The 25,120-nt window shown below is 36.8% G+C and overlaps 1 protein-coding gene across 1 annotated transcript in view; it reads left to right on the forward strand.

Annotated features, from left to right (window-relative positions):
• The window catches only part of Arhgap42 (Rho GTPase activating protein 42), a 261,757-nt gene that overhangs the window by 171,050 nt on the left and 65,587 nt on the right, over window positions 1-25,120 (forward strand). Inside the window, exon 5 of the mRNA XM_027930617.2 lies at window positions 18,590-18,691. Within this exon, the coding sequence (XP_027786418.1) occupies window positions 18,590-18,691 (102 nt within the window). The remainder of the gene's footprint in view (window positions 1-18,589; window positions 18,692-25,120) is intronic.

Raw genomic sequence — 25,120 nt, forward strand, 5'->3', positions numbered from 1 at the left:
TTCTGAGCAGCTTATATGAAGTTCAGTTCTGGTTCTCCATAGCTTTCCTATAAAGATGGCTTATGTGGAACTAACGGATGGCATATAATGCTGTTCCCTCTGATAACCCATCAAGTGTTTATAGATCACCACACAGCTTTAATCTAAAACAACTTGACCCTTTTCACCTTCATTTTGTATTTTTTGAAGTAATGAGATTAGATAATTTCCCTGGGCCTTTCTACTTCAAAAATCCCTGAAGTATTTAAATGATGATTCTGATTAAAAAAAAAATTAAGTATTCATCTGCCCAAGATGTGTGCTATCAGGTAATGTAATTGTGTGAGTTAAGTGATGGACAGAGACTTATCCACCCTGACTTTCCTTAGGCCCTGTTGCCTCTGCTATTTACCAGGAGTGCTGCAGTCAGCATAGGGCTTATAGCTGCCAGCTCCTTCTGAACTGGCCTTAGATGAACATAGCTGCCTCTCCAAGGGCACATCTCTCCTGGGCCATGCCACAGTTCAAGGGCCCACATACCAGGCCTTTTAAGCTCCCTACAGGGTGATTCTCACAGGCAGTGTTGGCACCAGGGCTCACCCCTGAGTGAGTCTGGCATTACCTCCCTGGATCACAGTTCTGTCACTTTCCTTATTCAGCCCTGCTTTGGAGAAACTATGTAACACCAAAAGAGGGTTTATAAGAGTGTTCTTTGTTACTCTCTTAAGCCTATATTTTATTAAAATGTGTTTCCTTTTTTAAGAAAATCGTTTTCAGAGTAGTAGAAGCTTCCTGACAGTGAAAAGTATAAATATACCAAGATTCATCAGAATTTCAGATATGAAAGTACATTTGACCATGCAGCTGAATGCTCCAAACATCGTTTATAGCTTCAGTATCTTTGACAACTTTGACAAATGGCCTTTACCTTCCCTTTAAAAAAAAAAAAAAAGGTGTTGTTTTTTTTTTTTTCATGATTTAGCTTGACATGTATCCTGAGGCCCTGAACAAATTGCTCCTGCTTGTCAGTAAGTGATTTTGTTCTTTTATGAAATGACTTCAAAACTGAGAATTTAGATTTTTGTTTCAGAGAAAAGCAGGGTTTGTAAAGTGTTGGATAGGAAAGAATGGAGTGGTTGAGCTAAATCAGTAGGGAGGGGGCATGGGAATGAAGGGGGTATGCATGAATTTGTGTGGATTTGTATGTTCTTTTTCCTTCCAGCTCTAATATTCTTTGGTTAGTTACTAAGATCTATTTTAAGAGCATGTGGAACAAATAAATTACTATTCATTTTATAACATTTAAAATGATATTATTGTTCAAAGGAAACCAATTTCCCATTTTTGTCACAAAAAAGTTTTAAAATAATTTATTCCAGATAATTGAGCTTTTAAAATCATAAAGCTGATGGATCCTAACATTCTTTGTAGAGGAAATGGGACTTATATGGTCCTTGACTGTGTTTCACTGCTAAAGAAGTAGGAGCATCTTCTACCTCAGAGTTGGAATGGTGTTGGTAAGATAATGGTGGTATTAGGGCCCCATGTTACCTTGCTACTAGAGTGCATTAGAATCTGTTGAGTGTGGTCCTTTTACGTGTGGTTTCCCATTTGGTTCCAAGTAAGGCTTCAACATCCCTGCAGCAGAAGGCATTCTCTGATCCTTTGAGTTCCAAATCACTGTATTAATTAAACTTGTTCTATAAAACTTGCTGTATGTTCTGCTTAGTGTTGTGTATCTTTCTCACATCTACTTAAAGATAAGATCTTTGAAACAAAAGCCATGTCTTAAATAGTACCTCAGAGGACAAAGTAAGTGTTCAATGAGTATTTAATGAATCATTAAGGTGATCTTTTGTGTTGAACATATTCATTCCTGTTCTTATACATGAGGAGAGTAAAGATTGTACAGGTTAAATGACATTTTCCCATCTTAGCACATTTAATAAGTGGTCTGGTTTACACCCTGGATTCTGACTTGGTCTAGCTATCTCTTTCTATTAGCCACAAGTGTTCAGAGATGGGAATCTGTTTTCTGTAAGAACAGCAGACCAGTCCTGAGTGTCTGTGTTCTCTTTAGGCTTCTCTCATTCTGGCATTATGCCTTGATTGATCATGCACTCCTGATGATTTTCTTATTTCCTTGACTAAATTCTTGCCCTTCTTTGTCCACTGTTCCAACTCTTAGCTGTTCCTTAAGGTCCAGCTCTTAGGATCTGAGCCACAGGGTCAGGTAGTCCAGGCCAGCTCTTGGGACTTTACCACAGTGGACTGGCCGAAGGATTGGTGTTCTTTGGCAGAAGTACAGTTGGGAAATGAGTGGGCTGTTAAAGAACAAATATGCAGAAGTAAGACACAAAATCTAAGTGTAGGTCTGTAATCCAAATATAGAGTCTAAGGGACATTCAGAAGATATCAGTCCTGGGGGATTTGAGGCAGTCTTTCCTTGCACAGCCACATCTTTTAAAGGTCCATGTTCCGCCTCTGAAGATGTCCCTTCATAATCTAAAACTTACTTGGCTCTCTCAGCCAGCACCTGACCATCTATTAGAGGCGAATCTCCTCAGACAAAAAAAAAAGAAAAATTGTTTTTCATAATTTAGCTTGACATGTATCCTGAGGCCCTGAACAAATTGGTCCTGCTTGTCAGTAAGCGATTTTTTTCTTTATGAAATGATTTCAAACAGAGAATTTAGATCTTCGTTTTAGAGAAAAGTGGAGTTTGTAAAGTGTTGGATAGGAAAGAATGGACTAGGAATCTTTCAGAAGTTCTATTGCCTTTGTGTTCTTTCATAGTTTACCATTTTTTAATGGATTTTTGTATTTTCTTATGTACTCCATGAGGATCAACATGACAAGAAATACACTAAGCAGTTTACAAAAGGTTACTGTCATTTAGTCCTTTTAACAGCTTTATTTTGGAAGCACTGTGTTTGTTCCTATTATGCAGATGAGGAAAATGAAGAAATCAAATAACCTGTTAAGGACTCCATAGATGTTAAGTGGTGGGATCAGGACTTGGCATTAGACTATTACGAAATATATCATTATACAGGTACAGTACACAGTTTACATTATAGAGATAGATAAAATTTACTATTTTAAGCAATATTTTATTTTCTTAAAATAATTAGGAAAACTAATTTCTTTGTTCAAATATTACCTGAGGTAACTGCTACTGTGTGTAGCAGGGACTAATAGTAGTTTCAGGGAGGTTTTATTTTCACATAGTCCTCTTAGTTAAAGAATGGGCTTTTCCATTGTTGTCAAGGATACTTGATAAAGTGATCCAGGACTCTGAAGTGCCCTGAGGGAAAGGGAAGGACACTGTTTTTCAAGGGAGCACTCCCAGGCTCCAGGAGCTGTGTTTGTTTCCTGGCCATCTCTTGCCTCCTCCAGGGAGGACCCTGTGTTTGATAATAAATGGTACTCAGAGTCTCCAGGCAGACGAGGTAGATGAGTGGAGAATGCTCTTGGTTTTCCTCCTGTCATTTCTGACTTTCCAGTTATTTTCTAGACAAATCAGGGAGCTGATATTGTGAGGTATGTGAGACAAATGAGAAGAGATATAGTCTTTGTCAGATCAGGCGGGGCAGGCAGACCAAAGGAGGCAGATTTAAAAGGGCCGCTGAACAGGCTTTATTGAGATATCACTCCTGGGCAGAACTCGATCAGACCCACAGAGGGAACAGGGGAAGGGTCTGAGGAGAAACCGCGTGGAAGCTCGACCGGACTGGACTTTTAGGGGGCTTACAGCAGGAAGGGAAGGGATTGGGACAGCAAAAGGTGTTTCAAGGGTCCCTTGCCCCCTTGGAGTTGGTCAGGGGAGTTGGCTGAACTCCAGGATTGGCCAGGAGGTCCTGCTGATTGACAGGTGTTAGTCAGGAGATCTGGGTGATTGACAGGTGTTTCCGCTGGCATCTGATTGATGTTCTTTTCCTGCGCGGGCTGCTTTGTTCTAAGTTGCCACTAAGTCACCACCAAGTCACCACCACCGACCTAACAGTCTTCTTACCCCACCCCCCCACCAAAAGAAGCATTACCAAAAACATGGTTTTGCCTGGATTCTAAGCAAATATTTCCCAGGGCTTTTATTCACAAAAGAATCAAGATGGAAAGTCTGTGTCTGGTCCATACCAACTGCCTTATATCTTTCTGTTCTTATCTCGCTTCTACCTCTCCTTCCAGTTGCTCACGTTTTTATATAGTCTTCATATTGATCAGTCTGAAAATATTTATTTATCCTTCTACACGCTAGTAGACTGTTTTTTTTTTAAATGATCTGGAGGTTCAGAGATCAATAAGTTGTAGGAAATAAGTCAAAAGTGCTCAACCATTATTGGTTGAACTAGAGGAGAAAGCTGATACCATGGTAAATGCCAAGTTAAAGTACATGTCATGTCGATACGCATATGGGGAGACAAAAGGGCACTTGATCACATGTGGATGTCCAGTCTCAGGAGAGGTGATGCCTGAGGTGAGTCTTAATGAATGAGTTGCAACTATCCAGTGGAAGAAGGCTCCTGTAGGCAGAGCAGAGAGCATAGGCCAAGTAGGCGGAAGTGTGATGCTATATGGGAAGAGCTTCAAGCATGAGAATACTGCAACATGATGTTTGAGTTTGGAAATATTAGAGTGAGACAAAAGAGATAGGAGAGTGCTACGTTAAGGAAGGTCTTGTTTGCTTGGCTAAAATGTTGGTCTTGGTTCTGTAGCTTTGGAGAACCATCTACATAGGGAAATACAATTATAAGAACTTCATGTTTAATCAGTCTAATGAAAGTGAGGATATTGAATAGGGAGAAGGAACAAGACCTTCAAGAATATCAGGTAGGTATTCATAAAACTTTCTGCGGACAACAAAACTAAATTATTTCAGTAATGTTGGCATATAGAAGTAGACAAAAGTTTAAAAACACATGTTGGAGGCTGTAATCATAAACTGATCAATTAATGTGGATGAATAGGGAAAAGGAGGAGTCAGAATGAATGACAGGTTCTTTTAGTTTGTAACAAACCATAAAAATGTTTTATCCTAACTAGAAACATTACCCCTGTGTCTGTGCATCATCAATTCATGAAAGGTTCTGTGAATGAATATCTTCATTCCTAGTTTTTTATTGCTTCATTTTAGGCCCAAATGATCTCTTGCTTGTACATTCTATTTCAGATCCATTTTTCATTTTACTACCAGAGGAGTCACCCTTAAAACATCAGATAGGATCTTGCTCTGATCCCCAGTCCCTCTCTCAGTAAATATTTTCAAATTCTATAATGAAAGTAGAGGATGCAAGGTCTAAAAAATATCAGGATGCACTGAAATGTCATAATGTGGCAAACTTTATCTTGCAAAATGCCTTTTGCATTTAGAAGTAGTCTAATAATTTTCAGTTATGACCTCCATCCTGATTTTCTTTGATCATGAACTGGTCACTGATACCTGACTGATATATTTCACTGTCTTTATATTGTATTTTGTCTCTTTCTCCCACCAAGTCTGAGAGCCTCCAGTAAAGGAAGTATATCTTTTTCAGGTACCATTAGTGTCCTCAGTTCTTAATATTCACTGAATGAATAAATAAAATTGTTGGTGTTGTTTTGCGCGTGCACGTGCACGTGTGCACATACACACACACACACCTATGTCCTGAACAAAAGACCTCCGTAGTATGGACAGAGAGTACACTAGTTGCAATAATCTAACTACCTGAGTGATAAGCCTTTCACTTTATGCATTCTGATCCAGAATTAGCATCATGAAGGAGGGTAACTGTGTCCTGGCAGAAGTCTGTTGTTCTGAAAACCAAGGTACTTTGACTAATGGATCCAATTAGAATGAATGGCATTCTCCTTTTTTTATATTGTGTTTCCTAATTAATCAGTTGTATTGTATGTTCTAAAAAGTTATGGTCTATTGTTTTCTTTAATCCATGCTATAAAATTTGGTGTTTTTGACCTGTGTTTAGAAAGTATAATTAAAAAGAAGCCATCCATATAAATATAAATGGAACTAGTTATGTATAATGTCTGCTTATAACTAAATAAAAAAATTGCATTCATGAAAGAAACCTTATTGATGCTTCTAGAAAAATCTTAAAATATCAGGTTGTTATTCAGTAGCTATAATTACCAAATACATTAGGTGTTGAGTGCTGTCTACACTTTAAAATAGAAGCATATTCTCTTCTGGTTTTCCATATATAGAATAACTGAGCTCTTAGGAAAACCCTGGGCTCACTTGATCACATTTGTTAATTATTATTATCCCATGTCTACTAGAATAATATGGTAAACTAAGTAGTTTAAAAATTCTACCCTATGACTAACGTAAATGTCTCACATTTGGTCCATTTCCTTCTGTTGTTTCCTTTTGAGACATGGAGAACAGGTGGTCACCATGTGACATAATTCAATTTTACAAGCAGCTAAACAAACTTGTAAGTTACTTCCTTCACCTTGGAGTTCCATTCTGGTGCCCATCATGTGTTCATCAGAATGCCAGGAGTATTGTACTTGAGCAGCGTGATTTCCATGGAGAATTGAGGGATCATCTTATGAGAAATGACAGCCCTTAACCAACATTGCCCCTTACAGAAACATTTAGGGGCATGTGTGCGTGTATGTGCATGCATCCTTTTTGAGATTGAGTTAGGGCTTTTGAGTTTTGTATTTTAAATTTCAGCTTTGCATTATTGTAAATTAATTTTATTCAGGTGTTTCTAGTCTGTTTGAAACTAGACTTCATAATACGGAAACAAAATTTTCAGAGCAGAGGAAAGAACAAATGGATGATGCCTACCCTAGCCTTTGCATTAAAATGAACTACTTAATAAATTTTCAAGTATTTTAATAATATTCAGATAGGTTATATCAGGTTAAAATTTTGCTTTTATCTAGCCACAATGAACAATTCAAATGCCACAAATAAGAACTTAGATGAGGAGAAACATAGAGTCACAAATAACAAAAAGAACCGATTGCCACCTTATTCAATGTAATTAACATTGTAAAATGTAACACTATCACTGAAGTCCAGCAGTATAAAAATGAAGCAGACCTTTATTTCTGCTTCATTTCATTGCTGTACATTTTTATAACTTAGTTGTTGCAAGTCTCAAACCTGAATTAAAATCATCATTAAAAACATTTGTTAGTTGTTTCTTGAGAAAAAAACCCATGCCTAGGAATTAAGCCCACATTTTACTGAATTGCTGCTGCTTTTATTTTTCTTTTGGTATTCTTGCAAGTATACAAAAGGAGTAAGCATTGTTTGAGAGTGAGTATTGATTCTTAGAATGGTGTCTTCCAGAGAAAATAAAGGAATATTTTCAGTCATTTGTACTTCTATGTTGTAAATAAGCACCTAATTCTATTCTGCCAAACAGTTCTTCAGAGTGTTCCGTTTTACAGGGAAAGGTGTGCCTAGTGCTGGCTTGGTTGGCATGATCATAAACATAGTCTAGACTGTGAGACTTTGGAGTGATGACCTTGGTAAAATCCCAGGAAGCCAGATTGTGGCTCAGGGCTGCAGGAACAACATTTCACAAGGGTTTTGGTCATGTTTATGTGCTGTAACAGAACTTCTTGATTATAAAGCGGCAGTGATAATGGAACGTCAATGTTCACTGAACGCAGAAATTGCATAGTACAGTGAATGGAAGTCTACATTAACAGCTGATGTCTGTACATATAAGTATCAGTTAATGTGAATGGAAACTAAGATTTGTTCTAAAGTTTGTGGCTTAAACCTAATGACTTGAGGTAGCTAAGTAATAGTACTTCCACCTCCCAACCCTTGCTTTCAGCCACAAACTGAAAAGTTTTCAGTGCTAGCAACCTGTTATTCTTTCCTTCTTTACAGCTTTTCATTGTTGTCATTAGTTAGCATGCAAGTTTGAGAATGGAATTTCATGACTGGTGTCAGTATCCCCAAATGAAACAGAATACAGGGCTAGCTAAGGTAGCATTGGTTGAAAGTACAAGAGTAGATATTCTTAGAATCCCCACCTTCCTAACTGATGTTGTAGGTTATCTTTTTGCAGCAGGGTTTCCTTGCCAGACAGTGGGGCCACACCAGCAGCAGCCATCCTGCAAAGATGCTTCTATGGGGGGTAAATGTGCCTAGAAAAAGCTTGCACAGAGCACTGCTGGAGAAACAACCATGCCTGTACTTTAAGTATTGAATGTCTTTCTTATACTACTCAATTGCAGAATGTTTAAGCTGCAAATTACTTCCCTCTCTTGTATGACAGCAAAAGGACCAAGGCCCTGGGGTAGTGAAATGTCTAGGGTTAGAAAACTATTGATAAAACCCAGAGGATGGCTGTGACCTTTTGACAGTGTTAATAGACTTGGCTGAACATAATTCACTCCTTCATTCATTGAGCAATTACACACTGAGCCTTTTTATGTGAAAAGTAACGTTACACTCATGGGATTTCTCAACCTCAGCACTACTAAACTTTTGGTCTGGGTAAATCAATCAAAATCGATGTCTCTGCTTCTCTTGGTCTTGTGGATCTCACTGTCATATCTTTACTTTTGGGTGCCTTGCAATCTGGTTGTAGAAATTAGGCCTTAGATAGAAATACCTGCATGAACACTCACAGTAATAATAATTACTCACATAAAAGGGCAACTTTTTTTGCCTTCATTTTTGGTATTTTTGTTTTTATTTTTAAAATATATTTTAAAAATAATTTTGTTTAATTGACATGGTAATTGTACACACGTATGGGTATAGCAGGACATTTTAATATATGTATACAATGTGTAATGATTAAAGCAGGGTAATTGGCATATCTGTCAACTCACACATTTATCTGCTGGAAACATACAAAATCTTCTCAACATCATGAAATATCCCATTAACTATCATCACCCATGTTTTTCCTACTGTGGTATAGAACATTACAAGTTATTCTTCCCATCCAGCTGCATCCAGTACACAGTAACCAGCCTATCTCCTTCTCTCCCTGTCCTTATTCTCCATACCATCTGGTAACCACCATTCTAGACTCAACCACCATGAGATCAATATTTTAGATTCCATATAGGAGCAAGATCATGCTGTATTTATCTTTCTGTGCCTCACTAGACATCATGACCCCTAGTTCCGTCTATGTTGTTATGTAGGTTATACAGGTTTTGACCTGCGTTTTCCTGACGATCAGTGATGTTGAAAATTTTAATATACATATTGGCCATTTATGTCTTTTTTTTTTTTTTTTGAGAAGTGTCTCCTTAGCTCTATTGCCCATTTTTTAATTAAGGCATTTAGTTTGGGGTCTATTAAATTTTTGGAGCTCCTCCTGTAGTCAGGTTATTAACCCCTTGTAACTGTATGGTTTGCAGATATTTTCTCCTGTATGTTGTCTCTGTACTCTGCTGATTGTTTCCTCTGCTGTGCAAAAGGATTTCAATTTGATATAATCCCATTTTTGGTTCAGTTCCTTGTGCTTTGAAGTTTTTGTCCAAAAACACTTGCCTGTTTCAATGCCTGAAGCATTCTCCATGTTTTACTCAAGTAGTTTCATAGTTGGGGTCTTATGCTTCAGTCTTTTTGACATAACTCTTCAAAACACAAACACACATCTGTCTATCCTATGGTCAAAAGTTAAGGAAGGAGGTCAGAAGAAGGCCACAGAGGGCATTCTACAGTACAGGTGAGACCACATGCTGCCCCTGTGAGGGGGAAGGATAGGGCACAGCAGCACAGGTGTTCTGGGAAGTCTTCTGGAAGTTGCCCCCAATTCTTCTCCTCATGTTTACTGATGAAAGCCTGTTGAGTTGGGCATGTCCTTTTGCTAAGAGACTGGGCGATATACTCTTTACTATTGGCAACTATGTGCAGTGTTGTAATTCAGGGGTTCTATTATTGTGATCAAGGATGGAGCTCTTGTCGAAAGGGTTTTTTGATAAAACCATTTAAAAAGAAAAGGATTCCATGAGCTGATACTCAGGAATGGAGAGTTCCTAGAATTGGCCCATGTGGCTTATTATGTGCCAGTAACCAAGACATTTCAACCTATGGGGATTAGTGGTGTGTGTGTGTGTGTGTGTGTGTGTGTGTGTGTGTGTGAGAGAGAGAGAGAGAGAGAGAGAGAGAGAGAGAGAGAGAGAGAGAGATTTTTCCTTTAAAGATTTAAATAGTGGCACTATTTTTGTTGATTTGGGGTTTTAATCTGGATTCTATAGTCTTGCTGACTGAAATAGTTATTTTCCATGAACCTCTTTCCACTTTTTAGGATGAGATTCATGATAATACATTATTTCTTTCTACCTATAAATGTGATATTTCAGAAAAACCCATGATAGAAAAATATAAAAAGGTGACTCAAGAATAAGGTTGTGATTATATACCTGCAAATCACATGCCTCATTTTCCTGATTGTAAAATTATGACTATAACATATTCAATAAAGAACTTATCCTTTGTGTAGATTTTAGGAATGTATGTATTGGTATCGGTCCCCTTTCCTGGCCTTTGGGTCTTGCTGAGAGAGGAACCCAGGCCTAGGACGACTCCTTGTCTCTCTCACATGCTCAGGGCCTGGCTCCAACCACACCTGCACTGTGCCTGCTGTCATGGAAATTGCAGCTGCTCTTGTACAGAGAAGTTTAACAGCATCTTAGCTACTGTTATCACCTGGACTTTTTCTGGAGTACCAAACTGTCAACTCTGGGCTCTCCCACAAGTGTTGGGGAGCAGGTAGTATTGTGAAGTGCAGGACAGTTCCTGATCCACAGACAAGTATTGGTCAGTTAAGGGGGGAACTAATGGAGTTGCTTTCTTATTTCTTACCTAGTGTACTCTCCTGAGGTGAATATCTACTTGCTATTGCTTTTACTGTAGGGAGTAGAAAAAAACTACATCTGTCATTTTCAGCCACAGTGCTTGTTCCAAGTACTCTTAAGTAGTCTTTGTCATAGTATCTTATTGTTCCACAGTGTTTCTGCTAAGTCCTCTGTCATTCCAGAAGAGCAAAGACATTGAAATGTCCAGTATGGAAAAATGTTTGGGTAACTTTAATTAGGAAATGTCCTAATTCCATTCCCCAGGGGTAATATTCCAAATATCCTGTCTGGAACGAGGAGTTATGTAACCTTAGGGTCATTCATAATGTCTTGGTTGGTCTGCTCCAATTATAGTCATTCCAAACATCATGTCCACCTTCCCGATTCCAGACCCACACAGACCAAAAGGACTGAGAATCCTGTGCCATCATATACATCAACAGCATGTTCTCCCCAACTCCAGCATAGCATTATAGCACTCCAACACCTCCTGTGCTTCCAATTTTCCCCTCCTTTGTCTCCTCGAATTCTTTCAACCTCTCTCTTCCTTTTATTTCCTTTTTCTGTTTCTTCTCCTCTTTCTGTTCCATATCTTTCTCTCCCCACCACCCCATACTCACCCCACTTTTTCCTTTTAAAGGAAACAAAGTTCTGTAGCTAATTTGCTACTTCCTCAAGCTGCATTTTAGTGTGCAAAGAGAAGGAGTTTGGGAACCAGATGGGCTTGATGTTGATTATCCACTCTGCCCCTTCCAGCCTCAGTGATTTTGTTCAGATTATATCTTGGATGATATTTTCATGCTTATAAAATGAGGATTAATTATGCATACCATGTAGGATTTCTGTATGGGTACCTGGCAAGCAAACTATTTTCCAACTACTTTAAAAAGTTTCTTTTTTACTCCTCTAATCTTGGTCATTCAAGAGCATCGATGTTGTTAACAGATTCAAATTAATGGATGAATTGGTAAAAAACTACTTGTGAGCAAGATGTCAGCATACCCCTAGAAAACATTTTCTTCTCTCCACTCTAATTTTAATCCATTTTTACAAACTTTCCAATTTTTGTGTGTCCCATTTCCTTTAATTATTTCTCCTTTTCTTCTCTCACTTATTAAATATAATTTAATTTCAAAGAATTTAATTACCAAGGAAATACAGAAATTTTTTTAAAATTCAGTAATATGTGAAGGCACATAAATTCTAATCTCAATACTTTTTACTTCATCTCTATTCCAAAATCCTGCTTCTCCCCCAACCCCCGTCAGGCAAATATTCACAATTCTTTTAGCTACCATTTCACATTTATCTTCATTTTCCTAAATACTATGTTTACTTTCCTACTTCTTTTTCTCTTCAATTTTAACATTATGAAATTAGCTTTCTACTATGACAGATGAAGATTTAGCATCCTTTTATAGTACGGTAACCACCCCTACTTCATACATAACTTTCCTTCATACACACAGACACAGTTTGCTTGTAGTGTTCACTGTTCACATAACAATTTATAGTTCATAGATAAGCCATAATAATGTCTATGATTACATTGTTTTGCATGTTTTTGCTTTTCCTAAATTTAATAATTGCCTAATACCCAAATTTTGCTTCATTTTCTTTTTCCAAATACACAGATATAATCATAGAACATCTTAATATGTCCAAACACATCAGATCTATTTTATTTTACTTATTTTTTTAGAGATGTTCCTCCCAGAGCTTTAATCTTAACAGGCTCTTTTAAGATTCAAAGCTTTCCTTGTCCCTCTGCTTTCCTGGAAGTTCTGAGTTCCCTTTGCCTCTTTGAGCTCCCCTTTCCCCAGATATCATATCTCACTTTTTGGTTTATTCCCTCAGTACCTCCTTCAGTATCTTCCTGAGAAATTGTACAGGGACAGTAAAAGTTCTGAGACCTTTCACTTTTATAAATATTTTTATTCTACCCTCAGTTTCAATTCTGTGTCAGCTGGGTATAGAAATGTAGGTTGGAATTAGTTTTCACTCAAAACCTTGAAGGCACATAATTCTTTGATTTATAGCTTCTTGCAAAGCAAATGAGTATCCATTGTCATTCTGATTTCTAATGGTTTTTATGTAAACTCTGCTTTTCCTACTGGTTGCTTTTAGGTTTTCATTTTTTTCCATGGTTTCCTAATATTTTATGGTGGTATGTCTTCTTGGTATCTTCTCATTCATTGTTTAGTATACATAATTATCCAGTTTAATATAGAAACTTTTAAAAAAATCAGTTCTAGAACTTTCCTGTATTGTATTTTAGTAATTGCTTCCCTATACTTTCTTTCAGTAATTTATTACTCACATGAATGTCCTATTTATTTCCTTACTCATCTTTTAAAATCTAATTTTCTTTTTAAATTAACAGCCCTGTTTTATTTACTTACATTTAATTTACATAAATGATGTTGTGTTATATGCTAATTTTTTTGTATTAAATTTTTCTACCCAGAACTGTTTTAAGATCCATTCACATCTAATATTTCCCTCTAACTCTGTGGTTTACATCTAATACTTTTTATGTTTCTACTAATGAACACCCCAGCTGCCCTTATGGCCCAAAGACAATGCCTTCATCAGCACCCGCTTTCATCTTTTCTTTTGGAATTCTGGGATCATCTTTTGGGGATGTACTCTCAGAAGTTGACTCTTAGGACACCCATATCTGCTGCATAGTAGTGCAACATTTCTCTCTAGGAGTGTTGCACCTCTGCACAGTTCACCAGTAGAACACAAGGTATCTCCACATGTGCTCAGCATATGGCTTCAATCAGCCTTCTAACTCTTGGCAGCATCTAATAAATAAAATACGAATAGCTCATTGATTTTTGTTTGCTTCTCTTCAGTTACCAATGGCTTTGAGCAACCCTTCATATGTTATACAATTTGGTACACAATAAACAGGGTATCCTGTTCTTTGTATTGTCTCTTTCTACCCTTGATGTGCCCTTATTATCTGTTTGCATATTATTGTATCCACTTTGTAGTCATGCCTTATACAAATAGGAATCTTTTGATTCCTGAGAATCTAATTACCTGGTTGTGAAGTGATGGGGAAAAGGGAGATGTGATAGACTGTGATGGCACAAGTACCTAGGAAGAAGTTCTTTAAGATGTCTGTTTTGCAGCAGATTGTGGATAGGGAGTTGATATAGAATAGGCTGGGAAGACCAGGAACCATTGAGTGTAATAACCCACAGGAAGGACATTACTGTTTAAGTTACACTGAGATTCTCAACGAGTGGGACTTCTGAAAATCTCTTTGGGTGCAGGTTACTCAAGCAGCATCTGGTTGGAACATCTTGAAAGCTGGTATTTCCGGGAATGAGAGATGTCGATGCCACACTAGGCTGTCCTTCTAAGAAGGGAATAGATCCCAGACTCAGAAGAGGGAGAAATCTACTCCGGGGTGGTTGTTGGGGCTTCCTCTTATTCTTTCTTTTATTTTAGTGTCTAGTGCAGAGATAATATATTAGAATTTCCTATGTTTAGGAAGTAGAAATTTACCTATTGGTATTTATTACTATTTTTCATACCACTATTTCTAGTGTTATATATTAAATTGACTTTTCAAAATACATAAATAATGCTTTTGTAGATCATCATTGTACCAACATAATGGCATTATTAGTTGCATGGGGAAATTCACAATATCTGAGTGGCAATTATGGCATTGTTGCCTTCCTGAAAATATGATGAACACATCCTGAATGTATGTTCTATTTTTATAAAGAAATATAGAAAATATTTATTTACTTCCTTGGTTTCTAAAATAATTTAACATTAAGATAAAAGTTACTAGTAGTGGTACTTAAAATACAGCTTTATAGTAATCTTTTTTCTTAATTTGTTCTATTTAGATATACATGACAGTAGAGCGTATTTTGACATTATATACATGCATGGTATATAACTTATTCTAATTAGAATCCCATTCTTGTGGTTGTACATGATGTAGTAGTATTTTATACTAAAAAACAATGAAAAAATTGTGATTAGAAAACATTTTAAGGATTTCTATTTCAATTATCTAAACATTGTGGTAGAGTCTGTTCTTCATCTTTGGTACCCTCTTGTGGTCAGTGGAAGGCATTGGGTTAGCCTTGTTTTAATAATCATGTGTATTTTAACACACACACACACACACACACACGCACACATACACATTCTGTGCCTAAAATTTTATAAATATTTAACTTTTTTGTTACTAGCAGCAATTCTCATACTGCAGTTGCTAGTTGTGGTTTGTGCTGTAATGTTTTCCTCCCATTCTTTAATGCAGCGCATGAAATGACGGTGTAGCATGACCACAGTGCTTAAGGGATAGTATGATCACTGTACTCAGGGTAACTGCAGTGTATTTGGGAAACCAACTGATCGTAGAACCAGCTGTAACTTACTTTCAACTGGATACAATTAGGTTTGGGGGTTGATTTACCATTTTTAGAACTATATTATATAGTAGTTGCCCTCTGTCTCAAAGTCTTTGTGTATCTACATAGACATGTAACTAGAAACAGTACTACTTTATATATGTTTGCATGTCTTAGAGTATCCCCTGCTACTTCATTTCCTTTCTTTTTTCATCAAGATTATTAATTTACTGTGATTTCAAGTGGTTACCTACTTCAAATGCATTTACTGTGGATTGCACAAGATCACACCAGGATAATATGTAGTCCTCCTCACCCTTTTAAATCTTGCCAGAGCAATAAGAAGACAGTAATCATGCACAGCATGAAGTAAATATTCATGGGTTATTTTTCGTTTCCTTGAACACTACTGGTTTCAGAAAAGTCTTAGTTTGATGTCTAAAACAAGTAACAATACAGAGAAGAGGTAGCTGTACAGGGTTCTGCTGCTAAGTCCAAATAAGACTTGGCTTATGTGAGACTAAATCCTGGTCTTTGAGGGTGGTGAGAGTTGCAGGGAGAAGTGCTTTTTGTTTTCTATAGCATGCCTCCCTAGATTACAGTTGTCCTTTGTGTGGTCTGGCCTTTCATCTCGCTTTTTAATTTTATGCTCCAATTGAGTGGGTTTTTGTTGTCCACATCACTGGAAGCTTTGAGTAGTTCTCTTTTGCTAGCCTGGTTGTGTGAAGGGCCAAGGTTTGAATAAGAGGCCAGGAAATGGTTCTAGGAATGATTTTTGTATTGCCAGAAATGCTAATGTATTGGTGCTGAATTAGCATTTCCAAAAATTTCACCAAACTCTAACTGAAAACAGAGATGCAAGTGTCGTCAGTACAGCTGTGTCCTCTTCTGAAACTAGTTTCTACTTCTTTGCCCAGTGAGAAATTGTGAGTGCCTATTGTCAGATGAAAGTGAGTCACTCTGCTGAAGTGAAATGCAGCTGGTTCCCCAAAGAAGTGCCATTGGGTCTAAGTTGGACTGTTTGTCCTCTGTACCATGGGTAACAGTTTGTTGAGCAAATAGAATGTCTGTGGAGTCCACAGACATTAGAGGAAGAATTCTACTTGCTCATTAAATATTTATTGAGCACTTATTAGATATTCAGTTTGAGGTGCGTGGGCTATCTACATGAAATTCCCTCTTACAATGTAGAACATGGACACCATAAAAGATCCATTTATAAAGATATTTGAGCATTCAAAAGGGGGAGAATTAATAGAAGGGACTTGTGAATGAGGTTTGTTTGAACTGGAAGCTAAAAGTAGCTATAATTTGAGGATGTGGAAAGTGGAAGAAATGAACATTGATGTCACAGGGAGTGAGTGGCTTTTAGTGGGGGTGGGGAGCATGAATAGGGAGCTCAAAAGCAGTTAGTCAGAGAAACCTCTGGAAAGGAAGGTTGGACAAGTCAGTTGTAGACCCGAAATATCAGATTAAAGAGGAATATCCACTGAGCAAAAGATGAAATGTTCACCAGGGAGTCTGCTTCAGCAGCAGAGTATGTGTCTTCCCATCCAAATGCTTGGGCTTCTGTTCCTTTTTTTTTTTTTCAGGGAATAGGGTTTGCTACTTCATATTTTGCTATGTAAGTTCCTTAAAACATCTTTTTTGGATGGAAAGACATTTTATCACTGAGCTACATTCCCATCCCTTTTTATTTTTTATTTTTGAGACAGGGTCCTACTAAGTTGTTAAGGGTCTCACTAAGTTGCTGAGGTTGGTTTCAAACCTGCAATCCTCCTGCCTCAGCCTCCGCAGTAGCTGGGATTACAGGTGTGCGCCAGCAGGCCCAGCTTTGTTTCTCTTTGTGAGACTACCCTTTTCTCCTTAGTTAATACAAATCCCTGAGCATTTTTACATTTCCCTTGTTTTTTTATAGATGTAATGCTTCAATATACAAACAATAGTCAAAGTACTGACATTATACTTCTCAAATAGCCTAAAACTCACAACTTTTAGAACAAAACCGTACTTGCTATTCTTATTCAATTCAATTCTACCAGCTCACCTGCTACAGTTCCACATGTGGAAATAGATCTTGATGTGTTCCTGGAGATATGATTGAGAAGAAAGTTCAGAATGCCAATAGATGAAAATAGCATTAAGAGATCACTCTGGATCTGATAACCTCAGAATAGTGGGGAAGACCCCCTAAGTTAAAGGTCTTCCTTTCTACCTCCCTCTTTTTTTTTCCATCCTTCCCTCCCTCCATTCATCCATCTGTCATCTTAAAATAACCCTTCTAGGAATTCAAGCATGTAAAGAAACAAAGCACTGTGCATAACCATCATATAATTTGTTTTCTAAAAGACAGTGATTCCTGAAGGAAGGTAGAAATCTGTGTTTTATAAAAGCAGACACTTGACTCAGATTCAGGTGATACAGAGATTGCAGTTCCAGAGACACTGAAATAAAAGGAAGGAATTATACTTCTTTAGCCAGTGAAACTCAGGAGTGTAGTTATAATGTTTGTTTAATATGGGCTCATGAGTGGAAAAGACTTACCTGGTGGGTACAATGTTTATAATTGGAGAAGATTGTATTCCCAGATATGTCCTGTTCCCTTTGGTATTTCCCTACATTTGTATTTCTGTAAAAGTATGCCTTAAGTTAATAGGTACAGTTATCCCCTTCCTCCATAGAAGACTTGCATTTTTACAGGTACATCTTCCCCCAGTTTGACACCCCCTACCTTCCCCCCCAAAAAAAATGACATTTTAGGAATAAGTAAAAGTCAGATATTAGTTATATTCAGAGTATGTGATTCAAGATGTTGTTAATTGTCTTGATTTGACTTTAAATTTCTTACTTAATTATTTAAAAATACTAGCATTTTAAAAAATCTGTTTTTCTCCTTGTTAAGAATAATTTATTTGAAAATTGGGTATCTTTTCATGGCTGAAAACTAATATGATGCATGAAAAGAGTCAGTGAAAGTAGTTCTGTATATTGGTTATCTGTTAACTCCTCTGTATCACCAAAGATTTAAAAAAAAAAAAAAAAAGTCATTTTCCTCTTAGTCACTTCCCAGACTTACTAGATCAGAGTGTCTTTTGGGGTGTTGGTTGCAGGGCTTCCCCAGGGTTCTGCTGTAGTCAGGCTACACTTACCCACATCAGTTCCTGTGCCCACAGAGGTGCAGCTTTTCATGTTTGTACATATATTTCTTCCCCAAAGCTGGAAAGCTGCTTAGAGAACTGAATGCATACTCAAAAGATATGCTTCATATCCTTCTTCTTTCTCTGCTGGATTAAGGATTTGCATACAATTGTAACTCACTAAATTGTTATTAAATGATTTTATTGGACACTTGCTGGGAGTGGTGAAAATAAAGGCTTTTTGATGCTCTAATATGAATCTCTTTTGTTGTCATTGTTATTCCCTAGGATGGAAAGAAGAAGTTTGACAAGGAGAGTGAAAAATACTATTCTATTCTTGACAAGCATTTGAATTTGTCAGCAAAGAAAAAGGAATCTCATTTGCAAGAGGTGAGCTTTTCCAATTGAAATGAGAAAAGGACATTAACATTATGTCCTGTAAAGTCAAAAATTTCAAAGTTAGAAATACCTTAAAATCTACCTTTTAATAAAACAACAATAACACTAGCTAACTTGGTTGAGCTTACTATGGACAGCTACTTTAGATACATTATGACATTTAATATTAGTGGTTTCAAGTGAGATTAGTATTTCTCGCAACAAAGAGAAAAATTGAAACAAGACGTTTCCCCTTTCTTTTTGTTGGACATATTTTAAGGAGAAAGGACCTGTCAAGTTCATGTTATTGCCTTTACATTAAATTTAAAATATCTGTCACATTGCTTTTAAAGCTTTGCTTCTAAATTCAAGGAAAACATTATATTACCATATGTTTTAAAATCTCAATTATTTTACATCAATTTTCTTTAAAAACAAATGAACAGGAATATTTTACTAACAAATATACCTGCTAGCAGCTATTTCTTCCCTTTGTCTGAAATATGTTACGTTTTGTTCCTCCCATTGGTAGTATCTTTTCATGGCTGAAAACTAATAGTAATTTAGTAAAGTCAAGAGTAGTCCTTTCACTAAGGAATAGTACAGTTCCATTTTCAGTGATAGGACATGTCAGAAAATCTGCCTTGTCATTAGAGCAGCAAAATCGTGAAGCCCCACCCCGAGGTTCTCTCAGACATGTCCTGTAGAGGGAGCTGGGGTTGTGAAATTGGCTTACTGGGGGCTCACTGCTACCATCCAGAACTTCATAGGGAATCTGGGTACTGTACTTCTAGTTATCCCAGTGGTGCATCTTCTATATGTATCATCCAGGTCCTTCTCCCAGTAGAGCCTCCTCCCTTCCTGAACTATCTTTCAAATTCAACTCAGACCTCTGCTTTCCTTACTCTTTTACTTAATTCCCATACCTTCAAATTTAGCCAGAAGTCACGCTTAATAAGTTAGGAGTATTACAAAGTTTTCACAGTGTCAAAAAGGATTAGGAATGTTATTTTTGTTCTTCTGATTCCTTTTTTTTTTTTCCAAAAAAATGTACAGGTTCTCATTGAGAACACCCCATTTCTTCATTTATAGCTGGTTAATATTTATTGGGAGGTTTGGTTTTGCTTAATGTTTACCTATAATTTTAACCTATGCCTTCTATTATTAAAACATGCTGTTTAAAAAGCATAATTCAGTATATGGTTGTGTGCTTACGGAAAGGTTTTGCGACAAAAGTGAAATGAAAGACAATCTGTCATTAAAATAACTAGATTCTGTTTTAAATTTCTTGGATATTTAATTTTACAAGGGTTTGGTACTGCTTATTGTTATTTAAAATTTCATTTACATGTTCCAAATGCTTAAGTGCTTATATTTCTATTTATACATCATTAGCATAAACCTTAGAGAGAAAGAGATTATATTATGGCAGTGAACAGAGGCTCCTTAATTGTCACCAGTACCCAGCGTCTGCCATACTAAGGACAGTGGCCAGGTGCCATTTAAAAAATTGCCTGCCTCAAAATCAAAGGTGGTTTTTAGAGTTCCTACTGAACTTCAGGTGCTTGGTGAATATGAGAAGCCCCTTTTAGTCAAGACACTGCTTAAACCGTCTCAAAGAAGTGATAGCTTTATTCTAAAGTCCCCTAAAGGCTATATTTCAATTTCTCCTGACAATTTAGCTCAGTATTTATTAATTTCCTTGCTAGTGGCCTCAGTCCCTTAGGCTATGGCATAATAGAATATGTACTCTGTATTTAGTTGAGGGCTGTAAAAGATTGTAGCATTGTTAGTAATGTCTGCCTCTTCATCTCACTCTGCAAACATAAAAAAATACACACACTTCTTTGCCAGGAGGCACAGTCCCCCACACAACTTAACTTAAATTGTGTTAAAGCAGCTCCTGGGGGTATATAATATAGACAAGGAAAAATGTGGCTTGGGAAGTTTCACCCCCCACGCTTCCAGGAGTCAGACCTGTTACAAGGAGATTCTGCCACAACTGCGTTTAGTCCTGTGACATGGCTTTAAATGTCATCTGTTCCTTTCCAGAGCAGCCTTGGCCCTTCTGTCAGCACCAAGCTCATTAGTTTGTTCTCACAAAGACCCCTCTGTGCCTGCTCACCTGCATAGCTGTCTCCTTATTCATTTTGCTCATAGAAAATAAGTGGCTGGCCAGTTCCAGCCCTGAATTGAAAGGTCAGCTTGTGTTGATGAAGTTCCAAGGCCATCCATTAGACAGGTTATTGAAGTGAACGGTTGTGGAATGGAAAACAAGCATATCAAGCTTACAGGCTGTATAATGGATGAAAAGAAATAATATTCAATATGTGAATGAATAATTTCTGAGGATTAAATAAAGAGATCATAAAGGAAATATAGAAAGGCCTACATGCATATAAGTAATTATTTCAAAAAGACATTAAACCAAATTAAAGATAATGCATTAGGAAATCTGTACAACTTATGACATAGTATTTCCATCTCACACATAAGAAGTGTTTGAAATCAGTGGAAAAAATGAGCTAAGGATACAAGAAGGAATTGATCAAAGAGGAAATATAAACTAAAATGAACCTTGTTTCAGTGTTACGTGTATTAAATAATACAAACTAATAACAAGATGTCCTTATTAGTTTATTAAAAAATAATATCTATTGTTAGTGGAGACACGGGAAACAGTGCATACTTTTTGTTCTCCTGTGGAGAACATAAAAAGATTTAATCACTCTTGAGGTGAATTTGATATCATATTTCAACAAACCTGAGATGTATCTGGTAAATAAGATGATTTCTATTGGGAAGAATTTGCTCCAAAGAAATGATCAGAGGTGAGTATAAAAACTGTGTAAATATTATATACATAAACAAATTATTCATAATGCAAAAGTTGAGAAACATCTAAAATGGCACAGAAGAATAATTGAGGTAAATAGAAAAATATAGTGTGACCAAAAATTGAGTGTGATATGATTAAGGACAGTCACTGAAAGTTATTAGGTAATATTTATTAAATGTACATTTTGTAATTTATATATAAAATCTCAGTAAGAAACCATGTAAAGTGGTAGAACTATCCATCTTACATTGGAAAATAATTTTTAAACCAGAATATACAGTAATACCCCAGATTTGTTGTAAGGTAGGTGTATGTGTATATATCACTGTGTGTTACACATCAAAATATTAAGAATGGGGTTATAATTCTTAACATTTCTATGTTATAGTAATGAATAATGAATTTATAATAATGGATTTTTATTTCCTTTATAGGTAGAAGAAAAAGTAAAGGGGTATCACTAGATAACCCTTTGAAGAGATTCCTCTTATCCCCACTGCCTCAGTAAAGCAAATCCCTTAGATTCAGTTCTTGTACCTCTGTTCTTATCCTGCAATTTGTCCTTGAAGTTTCTCCTTCTTCCTTTTTTCCTATAATGTCTCTCAGGTCACAATGTTATGGGTGACCAGATTGCAGTGCCCAGATTACCACTTTAGATTACCACTTGGTAATACATGCAAAATCTTAAACATCACCATCTTTCTCAAATTTGCTCCTATTTTCAATTTCCTTAATTATCTGTTAATATTGTTATTATTTCTGTGTCAGTTATCATTGACTTTTCCCTTGCTTCTCATGCTCACTTCTTTCTACTTAGCTTTCTTGTGGGGGTGCACCAGATGCTTTTACCATTACTAATAAGACATCTTACATTCATGTGTACCCTGCCACACATTTTATCAAGCTATTCTGTACACAGCTCATGTTAATCCTCCTGAAATGCAGCATGGATCTTGTCAAAATCTTCTTCAAGGTTTAGCACTGTCAATAGGGTGTAGTCTTCACGCTTTCTGTCTTTGCTACCTTATCTGCCATTTCTGATTATTCCATACCAATTGTTAAGTTACAAACCTTTTGATCCATGGAAACATAATTTTTGATTTCTCGACTCTCTGCCTTAAAACTCCTGTCATTTATCTCTGCCTACTCTAAATATCTCTATTTTTCAGAGCCCATCTTAAATCTTTTCTCCTTTGGGGATGATTCATCAAATATCACATGAGACTTTCACCCTATTTTGAATCAGAGAGCTTATTGTAGTTAGGGAGGAATTTAGGTAATCTGTAGAATTGTATGGTTTTCTTATGAAATTAATTTGGTTTCTTACTTTACAGGTGTAAACAACATTATACACCTGTTGTTCTGGTATAATTATTGCTAGTTGTATTTAAAATTCTCCCAGTGTAAATGATAAATCATATTGTTACCTTACTAATCCAATACAAAATGTAAACTACCACTTTCTACAAGGTTTATAATCAAGTGTTGGCTAGTGAACTGCCGTTATTTTATGTACTAACAGCACTTATATCAGATTTTTTTAAAAAATCTTACAACAAAAAGAAATGACACTGTCATATTCCGTAAACATTGTACACTCTGGATGACCTTTTAGAGCACCTTTGGTATATGGAATTTCCATTGTCTATCTAGATTATAAGTGTTTGAAAACCTGTATAATTGGCAAGAATCATTATTTCTCTTTAACCCTTTGTTTTCTACCCCACCCCCATCTTTTGGGAGGTGTGGAATGATACTGTGCTTGGCAAATAAATTTCTGAAGAAATTATATAATACTCTTGTCTCATGGGTCCCATGACACCCACCATAGTAGTGATTTGTTAGGAGAACTCAGAAAGACATGTATAGTCCTTCTCATGGTAGAATTTATTACAGCAGTAGAATAGAAAGAAAAATCAGCAACAGGAAAAGATGCATGGAGAAAAATCTGGGAGAAGCCAGATGCAACCTTCTAGGAGTCTTCTCTTATTGGAGGCTCATAGGATGTGCTCAACATCCCAGCACTGAGTTCTGACTACTCAAGAGGCTCCATGCCCAGGGTTTTTATTGGAGAAACATCACATACGCACTCTGCCTGGAATTTACCCAAATTTCAGGCTCTTGAAAGAAGGTGTTCAGTATATACCATATTGTTTGCACAAATGGTTTAGACACATGAGCCATTCTTACCAGTTAGTGATGAGAATCCTGAAATTCATATTCCCAGACATGGGACACCAGCCAACCTCGTAAGCAGACCTGTCAAAAGACAGCAGACAGGATTGATGTACTAACTCTTTTCTGGACAACCTGTTGATTAGAAATAACCACTTTAGTCTCTAAAGGTGTCTCCGGATTCTAGTTTCTTCCATGTGCTACATAGCACAATCAATAACATCTTTTTAAAGTGAATAAAATAACCTGCATAATAGAATGTTGCCTTGGAAACTGAAAATTTTCTTACATCTCTCACCTAGTAGTATACTGAAGCTTTCTCTGGAGAGCCCATTCTCTAATTCCTACATTCAGTGATAGTGGGTTTGTGGTTTGAAACTGGCCATTTTGGGACAATTTGCACCATAAAAACCAGCAACTAACTTCAAATCAGGCTTCACTGTCTAAAGAGGCAGTTGTTAAACATGTACTATATGTACCACCACCTCTCATTATTCACTTAATTCATCCTTATATATAGTTTGGTTCCCTAAGTGATGGGAAGAAGAAAAGAGGTGGTTTATGTGAAATGCTGATCTTTGTTTTAGTGGTACCTGCCTTTCCTAAATGATCTTTGAGAGCTCAGAAGGTTTTTATTTCAAATGTTCTTTATGATTTATGTAATTTCACATGTATTAGTTTATAAACTTGGAATCCTCAACTTTAAAAATCCCAACGAGTTGCTGATAATATTGGGTTATTTTTATATAAATAAGTGCATAATAAGTACATAATTTTTTAAGGGTTTACAAATGAAGTCTTGTGGTGCTATGATGCCCCAGCTAAGAAACTTAATTTTTTTCTTTCCTTTTTAGCTTTTGTTTGTGAAATTAGCATTGTAAATGGCTCCAAAGCAGTTTTCTCTTCCCAGATTGCTAATGGACAGTGTATTCCAGAGAGCCCATCCTTTTCATCTACTTTTAGTAATCTCAGCTGGCAGCTAGGAGTATGAAGCTGGGCAGGAAAAGTGAATCCTGTCTCTCCACAGAACTAAAGTCATTTCTCAAGAGTGCATCTGAGGGGCTGGGGATATAGCTCAGTTGGTAGAGTGCTTGCCCCTGAGTTCAATCCCCAGCACCACATACATACATACACACCCCCCCACCCCACCCCCCACACACACACGCAAACACACAACAAAAGAGTGCATCTGAGGATGTTAGCCATCCTAGAAAAGGGAAGGAGAGGCAAAGTCAGAGAGAAAATGAAATGATCTCAGTAACACTCTCCCAGCTTTATCAAAAGAACGTTATTGCAATAAGAAAGAATAAATGTACCCAGCAGTGATGGAGTACACTTCGTGAGGTTATATCCATTGATTATTTATTTACTTATTTATTCTGGTTCTGCTACTGAATTGTCTTTCCAAGATTTTACCTAGTAATGTA

Source organism: Marmota flaviventris, chromosome 9 (genome assembly GCF_047511675.1).
Source record: "Marmota flaviventris isolate mMarFla1 chromosome 9, mMarFla1.hap1, whole genome shotgun sequence".
Taxonomy (NCBI): Eukaryota; Metazoa; Chordata; class Mammalia; order Rodentia; family Sciuridae; genus Marmota; species Marmota flaviventris.